At 33.2% G+C, this 17,499-nt stretch overlaps 1 protein-coding gene across 1 annotated transcript in view; it reads left to right on the forward strand.

Annotated features, from left to right (window-relative positions):
* Positions 1 to 16,878, forward strand: part of PDZD8 (PDZ domain containing 8) — a 62,571-nt gene extending 45,693 nt beyond the window's left edge. Inside the window, exons 4-5 of the mRNA XM_062580569.1 lie at positions 11,954 to 12,116; positions 14,471 to 16,878. Of these exons, the coding sequence (XP_062436553.1) occupies positions 11,954 to 12,116; positions 14,471 to 16,665 (2,358 nt within the window). The 3' untranslated portion in view covers positions 16,666 to 16,878. The remainder of the gene's footprint in view (positions 1 to 11,953; positions 12,117 to 14,470) is intronic.
* Positions 16,879 to 17,499: the final 621 nt, after the last annotated feature.

Genomic DNA, 17,499 nt, shown 5'->3' on the forward strand with positions numbered 1-17,499 from the left:
TAATCTTCTGGTCTTTACCCCCCCTCAAAAAAAATGGAGGGAGGAATTGTATATAAATAGGAACTTTGCTTTGTTACAACCAGATCTTTTATTTAATCTCTGAAGAGTTGTTATAATGCTGAATTATTTTATTACATGTTCTATCATTACTTTGGATTTGTCCAGTTCAATGGAAATGCAGCAGTCAGAAAAAATGATTAGGTCCTATGGGATATACTTATTCCGGGTTGCTGTTTTCTGTAATAGCCATCTTGTCATTCATTAACATTCGTGGCAGATGTAACAGTTGTCAGGAAGATAGTACACTTAGTGCAATCACAAACTCTTAACTTAAGTCTTATGATATTTTAAATTGTATAATTACATTGCTTTTAGGTACATATGAAATTATTGTTGCTTAGACTACATTATTACCAAGGACATAATTCATATTACCAGGAATTATAATGGTTTGTTTGTGAGAGTGGTTTTTTTACTTATTTTTTGCACAGCATTGAATAAGTAGTTGTTTAAAATATCACACTTTTAGTGAGTCAAACGATATTGCTCAAGTTCCTCAACTCTGATGTGAAACTTAATCTAATAATCTTATTGCAGCTGATGCTGTCGTAAGGAGTAAGCTAGGGTGCAGGAGCCTGTATGATGGCAGTACAGAGCAGGGCTGCAACAGCTTCTTTGGCCTGTCTCTCCTCCTTGGTCCTTGCCACTACCTCCAGTAGCATCGAGTTCTTTCTCCAAGCAGTGTTTCAGCAGTAGCTTCTTGCAATGATGCTGCTACTGTCTCAAAGTTAGGCTTTGGGTGAAGAGAGTCCCAGACAAGAAGTATTTTTTGAAGTTCCTGCTCATTCATGCACTAGACACTAGCTGTAAGTTTTTGAAATTAGCGTTACTATTGTTGTAATAAAAATGCTTCTGTTCCAGAATAAAATCAGCCTATAAAAACATTTCCATTCTTTTCCAGAAATGTAATTTTTAGTGAGATCTAAGGGATATAATTTGTATTCATTTGAAAATACTACTATGTATTTTATTTCTTTGGAAATTGGCATCTGTAATGCATGTTACTGTAACTACAATGGAAAACAATATTTTTAGTTTTGATGACAAAATGCACATCAATAATCAGTATTAATGCTGATTGATGTGGTGGACGAAATTGTCATGCAGTTTCTCTTTGTAGAGAAGTATATTCTCCACAGTCACTATTATTTCCATTATAAATGACTTTTACTGGATGTTCTCATAATTTTAATTCCTTGCATTGGGATTAATAGTAAGTGTTTTCTATGAGAAATAATTGTTTAATAAATTAATAGTTTAATGGTAACTGCTTTGTATTAGATTTAATTAAAAGTTATAATACAAACATAATTATTGGCTGTTTTACAGGTTTGCTTTTAATGTATACACTTGAATGTATTTTTTTTCTCCACTTAGAAGAAATGAAAATCCCAGATTAATCTCTCACTCATGCACATATTCACAAGTCCACACTTTTATGTTTCCTTTAATCTCCTGTATCTTTAATTTGTGTTATAACACAAATTAATACAAATTAATAAATTATTATAACCAACTTTTCATTAGTTCTGTCTCACACATAGTATTCACAATCCTAGATGGTTCCATCAACCTCTGTTTTAAGATACAGCTTCAGTACGCCTATTTCAGTAAGCGTAACTTTTTTTTAAATAGGCTACCTGAGGTTTTTACAAAACATTTGTATAAAAAATGAATCATGCTAAAGTAATATTAGAGGAAGCCTCCTTTCTCTCAAAGACAGATGGTGATATAAGAATTTGAAAAAAATCAATCTTTTCCATTTTTTCAGGGCTGAAGGAAATAATCACAGTTGGGTTTAATAAAAATTAAAAGGATGTGACTAACAGCACTTAAAGAAGGGCCACATTGGTGTTTGTACTAAATTGCTCTTCAAAGAAGAGCTACACATAAAACTGAAGGTCTGCATTTTACCCGCTTATGACATTTTGAAGTTAAATGCAGGTTTTCTGCTGCCTTGTTTGTCTTCAACGCCTATGTTCAACTCCTATAATTACTATTCAGTGAGAATGCCTCAGCAATTCATGATAATTGCTGAACAGTTTACTTTTTGCATTTCACATAACCTGTTTTCTTGTACATTTGAAAGTACTTTTTACTTTTTTTTTTAGTACTTAATTTAGTAAAATAGTGCCAACAGTGTGTCAGAAATACAGAGGAAAAATGATGTGTAGCTCCTTATTTTGTTCACGAACTAGGTTGTTCTGTGTTTTGCTGATGTTAAATGGTTTTAGTGCTCATTGAGTAGATGTGCAGATGTTTAACTCTACTACCATGAACTAGTTCACTGGTTTCAGAAAAAATAGCTCATGATGCAGAATTGTGGCTTTAATGAATTATTGTTTTAAATCCGATCTTTGTCCAATATGTAACTCATTTCAGCGAGAAATTACCATCATATTTTGTAATGTATATTTTTATAGTTTTTATGAGCTATTATATAAAACAAAATCATGAGACCCATTATCTGGCTATATAGCAGATCAAGTAAAAATCTCTAAAATAATTTATCCGTAAAACAGCGTCTTCCTAAAAGTTTTTATAAAAAAGAAAGTTGCAATCTCCATCTGAGATAATGGTATCTTCCCATACAGGGAGCACAATTCACATAGTCAGAAAAATTATCATAAAAAAAGCTCTAACATCTCACCTGCATTGTTTTGAGTATATTTATTGCTACTAAAAATGTCTCAATTGACTCTAATATTTCACAAGAAGGCTACTATTCTAGATCTTACCAAGACAGAGGTAGTGATTCCAGTACTTATAACTCTGATTTCTCTTTCTGGCACATTTACTCTACAAACTTTCTATTTAAACAACCGAATGACATTATTAATGAAAAGTGTGTGCCCACTAAAAAAAAAAAAAAAAATCTTATTTTACGTAGTTGAAATATGACAGATCTTTTCCATGGGAAATTTTATCTCTTAAAAAAAAATGCTTCCCAGTTTGAATGACTTTGAAATTTCTGTTTTTCAGATAGTGTTCCAGGTTAGTCAAAACACTTTAATTTCTTAGAATTTTGTGTCACCTCTGACCTTTCTGTGCTTTAGGTGACTTGTGTTGTCAATCCGCCAAACTTTCTACTGGAAGTTAGCTGTTATAATTGTGAAAGGAAATTAATAACTTTTTTATGACTGATATTCTGCATGATGTGAAAATTCTGTTATGGTTAGGATATTTGAAATGGGCGGGAAGAAATAAAAATGGGGCAAAGGACAAGTAAAACAATATTAGACAATATTTCAAAGCAATTGAAGGTAGGTCCACTTTGCTGTCACAGCATTGTAATTATTCATATGCCTGAAATAACTCAGATTCCAGTGCCACCTTAAATGTACTAAGTCAGCTCAATCTCAGCATCAGTCTTAAAACAGAGTTAGTTTATCTTGCACTGATTAGACTGACACCAGAATGCAGATTAACTGTATATATTTCTATGTTATAGTCAAAGCAGACCATAAGAAAGCCCTCAGATTACTCACGAGGTATTTGCAGATGTCAGTAAAGGTCTTCTGAAGGCAGAGATATTTTAAAAATTGCTCTTAAGAAGGGAGGGAAGTGTGGAAAATGGTCCACACATCAAGTGTTTCATATGCTGAGTAGGAATAGCTACAAGTTCAAAACAAAAAAACAAAGAAGACACTTTTTCAAAGCTGAGTTTTTAACACTTGAAAAACTTGATAAGATCCAGTGCTATTAGGACTTCAGTGGTTGTCTTAACTTTACTGAATGCTGTGTTTTCTAGTGTTTAAATTTAAACTGTACCATTTGAAATGACTATACAATTCCTGTGCTTTAATGAGCAGTCAGAGCTCCTTTTGAAAAGTTAATGGCAGTCACAGTGAACTTGCTGATCACAGATGAACATCTGAGTCAGTCTGCTCAGTTAGATAATATTAGAAATTTTCTTCAATAAAAAATGAAGAGGCCACAAGCTGGTGGTTTTGGTATCCATTCAGTGACACCCAAAACGATGCAAAGGAATAGCTAGTCCCATAACAATCACTGTTCATACTGTAAATAACTTGCCAGTACCTGATTTGTCAGGAGTTGATGTTCTAGTTGGTTACTTATAATCTAATTTGTGATCTTTTATGGCTGATATGATATAAAACATAAATACAGAAAATAGGATTTAATAAACTAAGGAAGTCGTAGTATTGAATAAGACTAAACAATCTAGAAAAGGTATTTTCCAATATTGCAAGAGTGTATGCTAGACAGATGCTGTGACTCTTCTCAAGATTATTCGGAATGTCAGCTCATTCTGATGGTCTACTGATGAAGACTGTTTTCAAGACAAAATGTATTTTTTGAACTTTTTGATGTAAAAGGTGATGAGCGTGAAAGGTTTTTTTTCCTCTCTCAAGTTTCAATGGATGAAAGATAAGGCAAGTGACCAGCTACAAAGGACAGCTGTTATTTATATGAATACTGGAAAACATCTCTAGAGTCACTGCCTTAAGAGCAGAGCAAGAGCTGCAGTGAAGGAAAATAAAACACCAGCTGAACCAAGTAATTAAAGTAGTCTGAAGCTGAAAGGATCAGCCTGGTCTAGAAATCTTCTGCAAATGCTACAATGAACATTGAGTTCAGGCAAGGCATTGATTCATACAAACTAAGTACCACCACAGGATGAATTAAGAAAATGTGGTTATGAATCTAAATAAATTCTGTAATATCCTTGCAGAGACAGTTTTCTGATAGAACTTTAACTTTCTCTAATATTCATTATAGCTCAGACTTGTTCACCATGAAGCTTTATTTTTTAAGTGCATACTTATGATGAAAGCTTATTCTGCAGTTATTAGCCTTTCCAAAATATTTTTGGCTTGCATGTTAAGTGTTCTTTAAGTTTTTAATGGTTTTGTTAACTTTTTTGTAAGCAAAAGGGGCAGAAGAATACCTTTTAAACAGTTGGCAGTTGTGCACTGTAAAATGAATTACGCAAGAACCAAAATGCGATTGGAGCCTCAAAATTGCCATTCAACAGATAACAGACTTTTTGCCATAAGGAGCAGATATTTCAGGTTTTTTATTTCTTATTGAATTTTTTCTCAGATACATTTATGCATTCAAAATAAAAATATATTTTAAATTAAACGGTTTTGGAAAAAAACCACAATTCTAATAAGTTTAGTACAATATATGTTTGCTCAGCATATTTGTCCAATATATTTTAGCAAAATTTAATTTAGAGAGAGAAATCACTTCAACATGTTTCTGTGGCAATTAACTGAATCAATTTAAACAAATAAGAAAAAATGCATGGAAGTTTTCAGGCACTTATAGTATTAAAGGTATATGCTTCTGTTGTGTAGAATCAGCATCACATAGCAAGAAAGAACATATGAATTACTATTACACAAGTCTTGATACAGGTTTTAAAACAGTAACAATTTCATAATAAAGAATAAAATTCAGATTTTTATTCAAGCAATTTTAGGAAACATATTGTATGAATTTCTTTTAAAATTAATTTGCCAATCAGTAAACTGCTTTCCAATTTAATATCTATGTTTCTAGTATGTGCTGGTTTCTTAGAATGCAGTATGTCTTCTAGAAATATACTGAAGTTTTAAGTAGCCAGTGTACAACTCTTCATATTAGATTACAAACCCCTATTTAAAAAAGAAAAAAGTGGAAAGCAATTAACATTTATGCTTCTAGTGGAGACTAAAAGAACAGTGGAAGAGTCAAGTTTATATCTAGAATTAATTTTAATGCAAAGAAGATTTTCTTCCTTTAAAATAGGGTATTACAATGCTGTATTTCGCAAGTTTTATTTAATTTTCTAATTTCTTTTAAATTAGTTTTCACGGGTAGCAGGCCTACTAAAGTAAATACTGAAGATATTGAGGCACATATATATCATTTATGTAGCCAGGTCCTGAAGTTGGGTTTTTTGTTTGTTTTTCATGTTTGTTTTTCCAGCATGTTAGAATTTGTATATAACCCAGAGACTCACTTGGAAAACTCTACCTAATTAACAAGGTTCAGAAATGAATTATTTTAATGGATTCCTATGTAACTCTGTGTGTGTGCATGTGTATATATTGATATATCTACACACACGAGACAACAGTGGTAACAACTAGTTATAATTTTTTAATAACCAGTGCCTACTTTATTGACTATGGAAGGCTGGTTATTAGGGTTTAGTCAAATGCTCAGAAAGCTTTCTCCGTTTCCTGTTGTTGGGAGTTTTCTCTGCCTGGGAAGTATAAAGGGTTTCTGTCATCTGTTCCTATGGGATCTGTGACCAAGGTCTGTATCAGCCAATTTCCATGTAAGATTGTTTTTTTTGACTGTTTCCCCAGAACATTTGAGGGGATACTCCTGTGTGCAGACAGGAGGACTGCAGAATTGAACGGAAGTGGCTTGTGCTACTCTAGCCCCATAGTTTTGCACTTTGGGACCATGTTACAAAGGAAAGAAAACAGCTGCTCTTTTTCTAAAGCATAGTTTGAAATCCTCAGAACATTCAAAAAACTAACTTTTTTGAGTCTAGTGTTACTAAGGATTGTATCATGAGATTAATGATCTATGAGATTAATGATCCCTGCTTCCTTTCTTTGTCTGATCTTGCTCAGATAAATAAGCTAGGCATCTCATACATGACGACTGCATTCAGTAATGGAGTCAAAGGTATAGTGTTAAAGTTCGTATTTTAATGATACATGCCAAAACCCTTTTTCTAATAATGTAAATTTTTGAGCCTTTAGAACAGAAGCAACTGCTTGCCAGTTTTATACTTTAATGCTGTTTTCCTGACATGAAATATTCCTTCATTTCCTCTCTTATCATGCAGGATTGTCTGGGAGAATATAATAGTTTACAGGCATATTCGTAGACATATTATCTCTTGTCCTCCAAAATTATGTTAGACCATATCTTCCAAGAATATATAAGATCTACTGTAGTAAGTCAGAAAAAATAAGATTTTTCATCCACAATGCAGTTGAGTACTGTACAGACATACTACTGACAGTTTGCAACATATGCAACAGATTACATATCGTTAACAATTGCAGTATTTCATTGATAGTCAATAAGCAACAATTCTAAAAATGTTATTATTTGATGTAAAGTCAATGAAGTTAGATTTCTTGCATGTGCTTGGATGATCAGACTACTTTTAGTGTTTATTTAAAATAATGGGAAATGCTCATTTAACTTTACGTGTTCACAGATTTAAATGAAATGCTGATTTATAATTCCTGTGTATCTGCAAATTCTTTCAAACTGATTATTTTATGAAACATTTGCAGAATGGCAATTACATCTTATATTGACATTCATCAAAATATTCAGCCATTTTAATGATATAGGCAAGCTGTAGACTTCTGAATTATCAATATGCAGCTATGAAGTTCAGTATCAGTATATTCAAATTAAAAAAGGTTAAAGAAGCTGACTTTTACTGGCAGCCAACATTTGCCATGTTTTCAAAATGGCAAAGCTGAGGTAGGGAACACAACATAGTATTTTGTGCATTTTATTTCCAGAAAACACTTTTAATACTGGACTGAGAGCAATGATGGGATTGTTTCACAGTGGCTCTTACGTTGGTGCATATGAATGAACTAAAACCTGTATTGTGAAATCAACGCTTGCGTACTTCGTTCCACTAAAACCCAAGCATTCACAGCACCACATCAAAATGTCTTATTAATTTTAAAGTGAAAGGAAATTTTTTGTCCTCTTCTTTTAATTTCTGTAGTGTTTTATTATTCGAGGAAAAATTTTTTTTTCTCCCCGTTCAAGATGGGCATTCCTGTTCTATTGCACCTTACTTTCAAAAAGTATTTCATAAATAATCCAGAAGTGCTTCACAATTATATGTTCCTTTTTTAAGAAGGATCATTTGCTAAATGTTATGAAATTGTTTAGCTCTCTCTGAATATAAATTTCAGTGAATGTATGCCTTTTACTAAGATGCATTTAGTATTACCTTCTTTATCTTGCACCTTAACCAAGTATTTGCAGTGGGAGGGTTGCAGATGGTCATAGAGCGCAACTATTACATAGATTAAACTAAAATAATCTTGTTTTAATGCAGTGTAGCTACTTGGTTATGACTCCCTTTTCTCCAAAGCACCGCTTTTAGTTTTTCTGCCTTACATTATGCTTCCTTGATAATAAATGTCCTTATCAGCATCTCTATTCTACTCCATGTGATTCAGCTGATTTTGGTCCTTCTGATTTTTTCTATCCCAGTAAACCTTTATTTTTTTGCATGTATTATCATATTTTAGTATGAGAGAAGGGGAGGAAGATATAATTTAGCCCTGTTTGATGTACAAAAATGCCTGTTTTAGTGAGTTCAGTTGTGAGTGTGGGAAGTATTTCAGAAAGCTTGAAAGAGTTTAATTTCACTGTAGCTAGCTGAGTGGTAATAACACTTGGTGAAACTCAGAGTTCCCAGACAGAAAAATCAAGAAAGCTACAAATCTGATTTGGGCTGATGAATAAAAACCAGTTGTTGTGAGAAATCTTGTGACTGTGCAAAGTTAATAAAATGTTGAGATGAACTTTGCTTGTTATGTTCAAAGGATCTCTCCTTTCAGAAACAGCTTTCCATCAGATATTGTTAGAATATTGCAAGTCTCTCTGCCATCAGTTTCATACAGTCTAAATGTAGTCAGTGTCCTTACGTGGAAATGTTCAGGGATACCCAAGTGTCTTTTTGGTCCCAGCTATCCCTAGTTTCTTTTATGTGGTCTGGCCCTGGGGGAGGAGGGAAGGGTTGAAATGCTGGAAATCACCACAGAGATTTCTAGTCTTTTACACTAGAGGATATTTTGCTTGTTAAATCATACTGTTATTGAGAACTGCTCAAAGAAGTCCTTAGATTCAAAGGAAGCTTTAAGAGGATGAGGATCTGTGCTGACAAAAGTCTGTAAGAAAACTTCTGGAAACACTTTTACTTTTTAGGAAATATCTAATTATGCCCTTTCCCCCTATTTTATTCATCACATCTGCCATGATTCATAAGTAATAACAGTGTAACCACTGTTCTGAGGTTGTGGCTGCCCTTTGTCCAAATTGCTAGATGTTACATTACTAGCCCTTTTGGGTTTTTTTTGTGTGTAAGCTTCTCATTTTGAAATAAAACTTATTACTTTCTCAAAGTGGATCTTTAGAAATGTCATGGCTTTTGTGTGCCGCTGTTTGAACAGAAGAGAAAACATTCGTCCAAATGTAAAGCAAAGTTTGGTTTTCATGAGGTAACGCTTATGTTATGATGGTCAACTTTCCTTAGCAGTTGACTATTTTTCTGATCTTTTCAAAGATGGATTACATAGTTACCGCATGTTGCAAACAAACAAATAGCAAACTTTCTGCAGTAATGCAAAATTAACAGACTATCCATCCTATATGAACCATGATTTTAAAGTGTTGTGTCATGTCATATTCATTAACTGCAGTTCTAGGAATTAAGATCCAGAACTTGTATTAGGTTTCAGAACAAACCATAGATTTTGAAAGTAAATGTCTCCCTTAAGGAGCGTAATTAAATTGCCAAAATGTTTTAGCATTAAAAAAATCCCAATGGGATGATTTTTTTTCATTTCTCCAGCATTCAGACTAAAGATCCATTTATTTCCTGAAAGCCCATCACTGAGAAACTTCATAGTTGTATCCTTATGAAAAGTAAGACAAAATGTTTATAGTCTGCTTTTCAGTCTGTAAAATATTCATGTTTAAAAGTGAGATTTGAGTACTTAATCTGTGGCAAATTCCAGAAATAGGAGCTTGCTTGTTGACTGATAATAATATGCAGAGCTGCATAATGTGGAGTGATATTTTTCAAGGGAATTTTTATTTTGGGTTCATATAATACCATACCAAATTCATGGCACTTGTTTTTGATAGCTAAAATATTAAACCAGTATTGTTTGAAATTGTAGTAATTATTTGTGTTGTCTCCATACATGCATACAATTTGCATGTGAAAATTGTTAGTGTAGAGCCATATTACGTATAAATTAAAGGAAGTAAAATAAAAGATTTTTTTTCTTTAAATATTTCTAGTATTTTTCTGTGACTTCAAAACTATTTAATGGTGTCATCAGGATTTCTCCGGTGTAAACAGGGATGACCTTAAGAAAAATTGAAGCAATTGTTTTTGTGGGCAATTAAACTTATTTATTTGCTTTACAGAAGAACCTTAAATCCTAGAATTGCAGTTCAACTTGTTAAGTCTTGTTTTACATACTCTACTGAGCATAGATAGTGTCCTGAAGAGTTCAATTTGCCTTTCACAATAGACAGATTTACAAAGCTTGAGAGAAAATATCCTTGCTTAAGTGACTATGTGAAATGCAGAAAGTTAGTGGGAAAGCTTAGAAAGTTTATGCAAGTCTGCTTCTTTAAACTCACTACTGTTGTTAAGAGAACAGTTAATTAGTATAGTATTTTAAATTCTATAAAGAGCAAAACTTCAATTAACAAAAAACAAGAATATGCAGCTGTTAGGACTAGAGCGAAGGAATAATGACAGACTTGTGCAGCTAAGGAGAGAGTCATGTACTGAAGTTAAATGATCCACTCCATCTGTGAAAAGCCACTGTACAAAAATAAGCAAACCAACATGTCCTCAGAAGAGGAGGATCAACTCCAGACAGTTCAAACACAGACAATTGAATAGCAACAAAGTAAATGCAGAAGGATAGGGGAGAGGACTGTCTACCTAAGCTCAGTAAATTGAAAATAAATAGAAAGTTTCCTATGGAGGTTTTCTACAAACAGTATCTGTGTCTCATTTCTTGAGAAACAAGGAAGCAAATTAAATTTCTCTACTTAGAGCTAAGATGAACTGTGAGTTCTCTTTCAAACGGACAGAATATCGTTTGGCAGAGAGAAAGTAGACAGTCATTTGAAACACTTCAAATGGAATGCCCATTAGGAAAAAAGTGTGCATTTTTTTTATTCCTTAAAAATATTATTTGAGATCTGCTGCAATTTTTTTTATTAACAGACATTGAGGTATAGTGAATAGTGTATTCTCAGTATGTTCTTTGAGAGAGATCTTTTCTTGTATCTTGGAAGTCTATGCATGTATGTTGGGTGAAATTCTACTATGGATATTGCACCTCCATCATTTTTAAAGAATAAAGTATTTGAATTTTATGTTACTTTTATAAGGCTTCTTGACAAGATAAATATAAGAAATGGTTCTTATTCATTCGAGAAACTTCTTATACTATTTTAAATGTTGTATTTTGCGTTAGTAAATATGTATAAATACCACATAAATTTGTTCTAAATATACTTAGTTACATGTGTGTGTTCTTAATTGTTTTCTCACCCCAAATAGCTTTTGTATAGACTACTGAAGAGCTATTGGTGAGAAACAGGTTTTATAACTTTATTTTGTACATTAAAATAATACCTAGATTGGTGGTCAGTATTAATTAAATAAAATTTAATATTTAATATTAAATAGTACTGTCCTGATAGATAGATGAGGTTGTGTACAGCTTTATTAGGACTGGGTCTTTTTGTAAAAATGAGCCTTTTGCTGCTGTTTCAGCAGATTAGTGTTTATACAGTGTAGCTGAATATTGTTATTATTTGTATATGTGATTGAACAGACACATAAACACATATGTTTTGCTGACAATTTCTTGCACTACCTTCTAGTTTCAGCATATTTGGCTCTTCAGAACTGGTGGCATTTGGGTCCATTTTTCCCCAAAATTGTAAACTGAATTGGCAGATAGTGAATATATTATGTGATAATGTACTTATTGAATTCAACAGATGTCCTAATGTAATTCTTTTCATTGTATCAGCTATGTTTAGTTAAAATCATAAGTAACTATGAGTCCTTACAGTAAACTAATCAACGTATTCTAACTTGTAACTTCTTTCTCTCTAGGCAGAACTAGTTAAAGGAAATTTGCAAAGTGTTGGACTAACACTCCGCCTTGTGCAATCCAAAGAAGAAGATGCAGGGCATGTTGTTATTGAAACAGTTACTCCGAACTCTCCTGCAGCAGCTGCTGATCTACAGAGGGGAGATAGACTTCTGGCAATTGGCAGTGAGTAATATGTCAACTTTTAAAATAACGGTGTGATCTTGCCAAGTGGAAGGACGTTTTTGCACACAGTTCTACTTGACTTCCTTTCTCAACAATTAAAGATATTTTTAGTTTAGGGAAAACTAACCTTTGTGTATTTGTGACCACTTAATGAATCATTCACTTGATCCATTTTTTTGCATCTTTATTTACTCTCTGTTAGACAAAATCTAAATAAAGTTGAAGACACATTTAAATGTCAATATATTTTAATTGCTGTAATAGCGAAGCTGTGAGGTTTCCTACTTGTTTTTTTCCAATGACACTGTAAAATCTGCTTAGATTACAAGGAAAATCATAGTATTTTATATCCAAGATATGAATGCTCAGCACTGACTTTGAAGTAATAGTTGAGTATGGAACAAGCACTGTAAGTGTATTTTTGACAAACAGAGCAACCTTATGAAACTTTTAATATTATTTAGAAGATATAATAGATAAATAATTATATATAATTTTTAAATTACAGTACAAATATTAATATTATTTAGAAATCTAATTTTAGCTTCACACATTTAAAGATTTTGGCCAAATTTTGGAAGATAGGTGTTGCATTGAAACAAGAAAATATCTTTCACTTTTTGTGGGAGTGGGTTTTTTATTATTATATCTGTCAAAATCCCTGGAAATTGTGAAGTGGATTGAAACAGCTTTGTTTTATACAATTTAAAATCAGACCAGCTCCAAATGTATCTCCAATATTTCTGTTTTATATGGACCATATGACCAACAAAGAATTAGATCATGATCATAAATCATAATCAGTCACTGAAACTGGAAATTTTACTTCTTTAGACTTGACAGTTGGAAGGGATCTATGGGCAGAAAGACAGATAAACCATTAACAGGAACAATGGCTAATAAACTCAGTGAAGGGACCAGATAGGAACCTGATAATGATCATTAAGAAATAATGCAGTTTTTATTCTACTGGATATTATGGGACTACCTACTACATTGTGTAGTAGGAATTGTAAGCAGCTTAGCTTAAAGTTAATGGGGCTTGTACACTGTCCAGAGATCATATAATGAAGAAAAAGCTGTGGGAATATCCTTGTATGTTAATAATGGTTTAGAAATAAGTATAGATAGCATTGACAAAACAGAATGTAAATGACAATCATTTCAGGGAAAAATGATAAAGGAAGTTCTGTTAGGATTGTGTTGTTAATTTGGATCTAGAGAGATTATCTCCATAATGCTGTTGCTAAGAAAGAAATGTAGCAAAAATTGCGTAATTATGAGCTATAGTATCCTAGATATCTCTGCATATGATAGCTGGTGCATTTCTTTGCCAAACATTAACTGTACAAGTTAAAGTTATTTCAGATTTTGTTTTGTAAGCCTTTATGATACTATAGGAAGAATTTATGTCACAATTTACTATAAAAATAAAATTCCATCCATTTATAACATGAATTATTTAATGTGTTTATGTGTCTGTTAGGGGTTAGATATCTGACCAGAGAGGTTTTACAGACCAGAACCAAAGTTAGAGAATATAATGAGTCATTATAATAAGGTACTGCCTAAATCCCCATTGCACTACTCTTTTGATTTAGAAGGATTTCGAGTAGCTTCAGATAGGCAGTTGATGATTGCTCCAGCACAAGAGAATAGTCATTTTTACATTACCCACTGCATGACTTCATTTGGATTATATGCTTATTAATATACTTTAGCTAGCACCTAATTTGTTGATCTTGACTCTTAATGTAACTTGGAGGTACTGTCAAATGGTTCTGGAAGCTCAGTGATGAGGCAGACAATTCAGTTTAGCATCACTATTTAGCCACATTGAGAATGTGACATTTTGCCTATATTTTCCTGTTAACATATTAGAACTCTTTTTTTTGTTAGTCTACTTCTGCTCTTATTACAATAGTACATATTTTTAGATACCGATCTCACTTGAATCTGTTGTTAAATGACTACTTCTAAAAAAATCCAAATTACAGTAAGGCTAATAACAAAGGTTAAGAAAGGTAACATCACATTAGTCTGTTAACATCCTATTAATAATGTTAAATCAACATTAGTCTTTATAGTGTTAATGCCAGTTGCAGTCGAGACTGTGTGTGTGAGTTTCCTTTCCAGCTCCTGAAGTCATATATGAATAAAATGGAAAGGATCCACCTGTTACCTGTCAGTTTAGATCTTCTGTCATAATTGTTTGATTTCTTTTATTAGTAGTAGTAATACAATTGTTCATTATTCCAGTTCTAAGGGGTTTTGCTGACTATATTTGGCCATTTACATAGCTATTGTATTTTCAAATTTACCTTTTTTTTGTCCCTTTTTCTTTTTTTTAATAGGTGTTAAAATCACATCAACTGTGCAAGTGTTGAAGCTCATTAGACAGGCTGGGGACAGAGTTTTAGTGTTTTATGAAAGGCCTGTTGGGTATAATCAACATGGTTCAGCACTACAGGATGGATTTGGACAATTGGAAGACTCTGCTTTTTTGACACAGCCAGAAGATGACCAAGCTAGTATATCAGCTGATGTTGAAAATAAAGATTTTGATTCAGAATTCGAGGACTTAGCATGTGAGTCAACTGATCAAAAAGAAGATACGCCAACAACTCAGAGTCCCAAACGTTCAGCTGTAATATTTTCTACTAAACCACTTGGAACTATATCTCCGATTCTGAATCGAAAATTACTTTTAGGAAACTATCAGACAACATCAAAAATGCAACAAAAAGATGTAGCTAAAGTGGCAACACCTAAAACCTCTGAAAGTTCAGATACATCACAGCAATCAGGTAAACAGTCACAAGGCTCTAGTAATAAGCCTCCAGTACCACCTAGACCCCAAAATAAGCCTACTTTGCCAACTAGTGAAACTCAGAATCTGTTAGAACCTGGAGGTGTATGTTCTGAGAAACCAGAGAGGCCACCTCCACCTATAAATAATGTAGATAAATGTACAGAGAAGGTAGTAAAGAATAATGATCAAATAGAAGACCCAGTGGTATCAAAAGTATTAACAGTACCAAAACAAGATACATTAAAAGATGGAATTTCAGAAAATGCACGTAGTGCTAGAGATAGTGGAGATGATCATCAGCCATGGGAATCACCAGAAATTCCTTATCGAATTCGACAAGGTCGATGGCCAAGGACAAGAGCATCTTCCTGTATATTTGAAGTGGAAGGATACCAGAAGTATCTTAATGTAGCACTGTGGTGCAGAGACCCTTTCAAAGCAGGTGGTTTTATCTGCTTAGGGTATGTAAGCATAAAGCTTGAAGAAATTGCTTTAGATTGTATAGCTACATCATCCATGGAATATATTAGAACATTTAAATTGGATGCTCCTACACCTAAAGCAGCAGTCACTAGAACGGCACTGCGGAATTTAACAATGCATAAGGGATTCAATGAAAAATTTTGCTATGGTGATCTAACTTTACACTTTAAATATTTAAAAGAAGGAGAATTAGATGATTCAAACTTTCTGCTAGAGAAAGAAAAGGAATGTCAGTTGGAAGAAGAAGGTCGTGCAGTTCAGAAAGAAGATCCTTATTTGGGACAAATCATTTTTACCGAGAACAAGCATAACTTTCAAGATACTCAGTTTCAGAATCCAACTTGGTGTGATTATTGCAAAAAGAAAGTTTGGACTAAAGCAGCTTCACAGTGCATGCTCTGTGCTTATGTTTGCCATAAAAAATGTCAAGAAAAATGTCTAACTGAGACACCCTTTTGTGTAGGAGCTGAAAAGAGACTTGATCGAACTGTGGGAAGTTGTAGAGCAGAAGGGCAGGAAGCTTCACAGGCTGTATCCTCTCGTGTTGATTCAGAAACTAAATCTGTTAATAAAACTACAGGTTTGACCAGGCATATCATTAACACAAGCACCCGTTTGTTAAATCTTCGTCAAGTCCCCAAAGCTCGCCTTTCTGAGCAAGGAACAGACACTGTAGAACCTTCGCCAAAGCACACACCAAACACTTCTGATAATGAAAGTAGTGACACTGAAATCAGTGGTCCTAATAGTCCTTCAAAGCGTGCAGCAGGCACAGGGATAAAGTTAGTGAGAAAGGAAGGTGGTCTAGATGACAGCGTCTTCATTGCAGTTAAAGAAATTGGACGTGATCTCTATAGAAGTTTACCTACAGAGGAGCGATTTCAGAAATTAGAGTTCATGTTGGATAAGTTGCAGAATGAAATAGACCAGGAGCTGGAAAATAATAATTCACTTGTTAAAGAAGAAAAAGAGACAAATGATGCAAGGAAAAAAGCATTAATTTCTACTGCGCTGGCTAAATCAGGTGAAAGACTGCAGGCCCTTACACTGCTCATGATCCATTACAGAGCTGGCATTGAGGATATAGAATCTTTAGAAAACACATCATTAGACCGGCAGTCAAGAAGAATGCCTAAAGATTCAGAGGAAGCCAATATAGCAGAAGAAATGGATAATGAAGACATCAGTCTGACAGAGGCTCCAACATTCAACATATCAGAAGAACCAGTTGATCCACCTCAATCAGTAGACTGATACTTACATATTTAGCATTTGAAAAATGGACTAAGAAGAATACTTTGCACTTAATCATAAACACACAAAAATTAAATTAAAACACTGGTATAATGTACATGACCTGCTTCTCCACAATTATTTGTCTATGTAAAAGTACAGATAATAATGGGTTCCTCATTTTGTTAAAACTGGCTGGTTAAAATTGTGTTAAAACTACATTTTTTGATTCATGTTGGAAGTTTATTTTTAATAATTTATATTTAATTTTTCTAAGTATGTAACCTTCCCATTTTACATTAATCTGTATGGTGTCCTTAGTGTATTTCTCGCCCCTCTTTTTTTTGAATTCATACTTTCAAAAGGAAACAGGATTTTTGAAATGTTTAATTTCCACTATATGAGAAAAAAAGTTTCAAGCTTGTTGCATGCCTAAGTTGATGACAGACACAGAAATCACTGAGGGACCAGGCTTTAAAATTTTGATTACAGTTATTTTAGGTCTTCTAGATAGTTCTGTATCTCTTGCCAAACATATCATGAAAGCAAATTAACTTTTATTTTGTCTATTATTAATATTTAGTAAAGGTATCATTGCATATCAAGTCATTTGCTTTCCTTATTTTTGTTAAATGTAAGAACTCTTCATAGTTTGTAATTAACATGAAATAGAGTACTGTTTGGTTAAAAAAAAAATTACTTCCTTAGAACTTTGGGATATTGCATCCTACCTGAATAATTCTAAGTATTAAATTACAGACCAGTATCTTTTAATTTAATTGGGAATATTTGGAGATAAAAGAGGCTGGTTGCCTTTCAGAACATAACTGTATCTTTAAATATTGTAGTATCTGA

This window comes from Rhea pennata, chromosome 7 (genome assembly GCF_028389875.1).
Source record: "Rhea pennata isolate bPtePen1 chromosome 7, bPtePen1.pri, whole genome shotgun sequence".
Classification (NCBI taxonomy): Eukaryota; Metazoa; Chordata; class Aves; order Rheiformes; family Rheidae; genus Rhea; species Rhea pennata.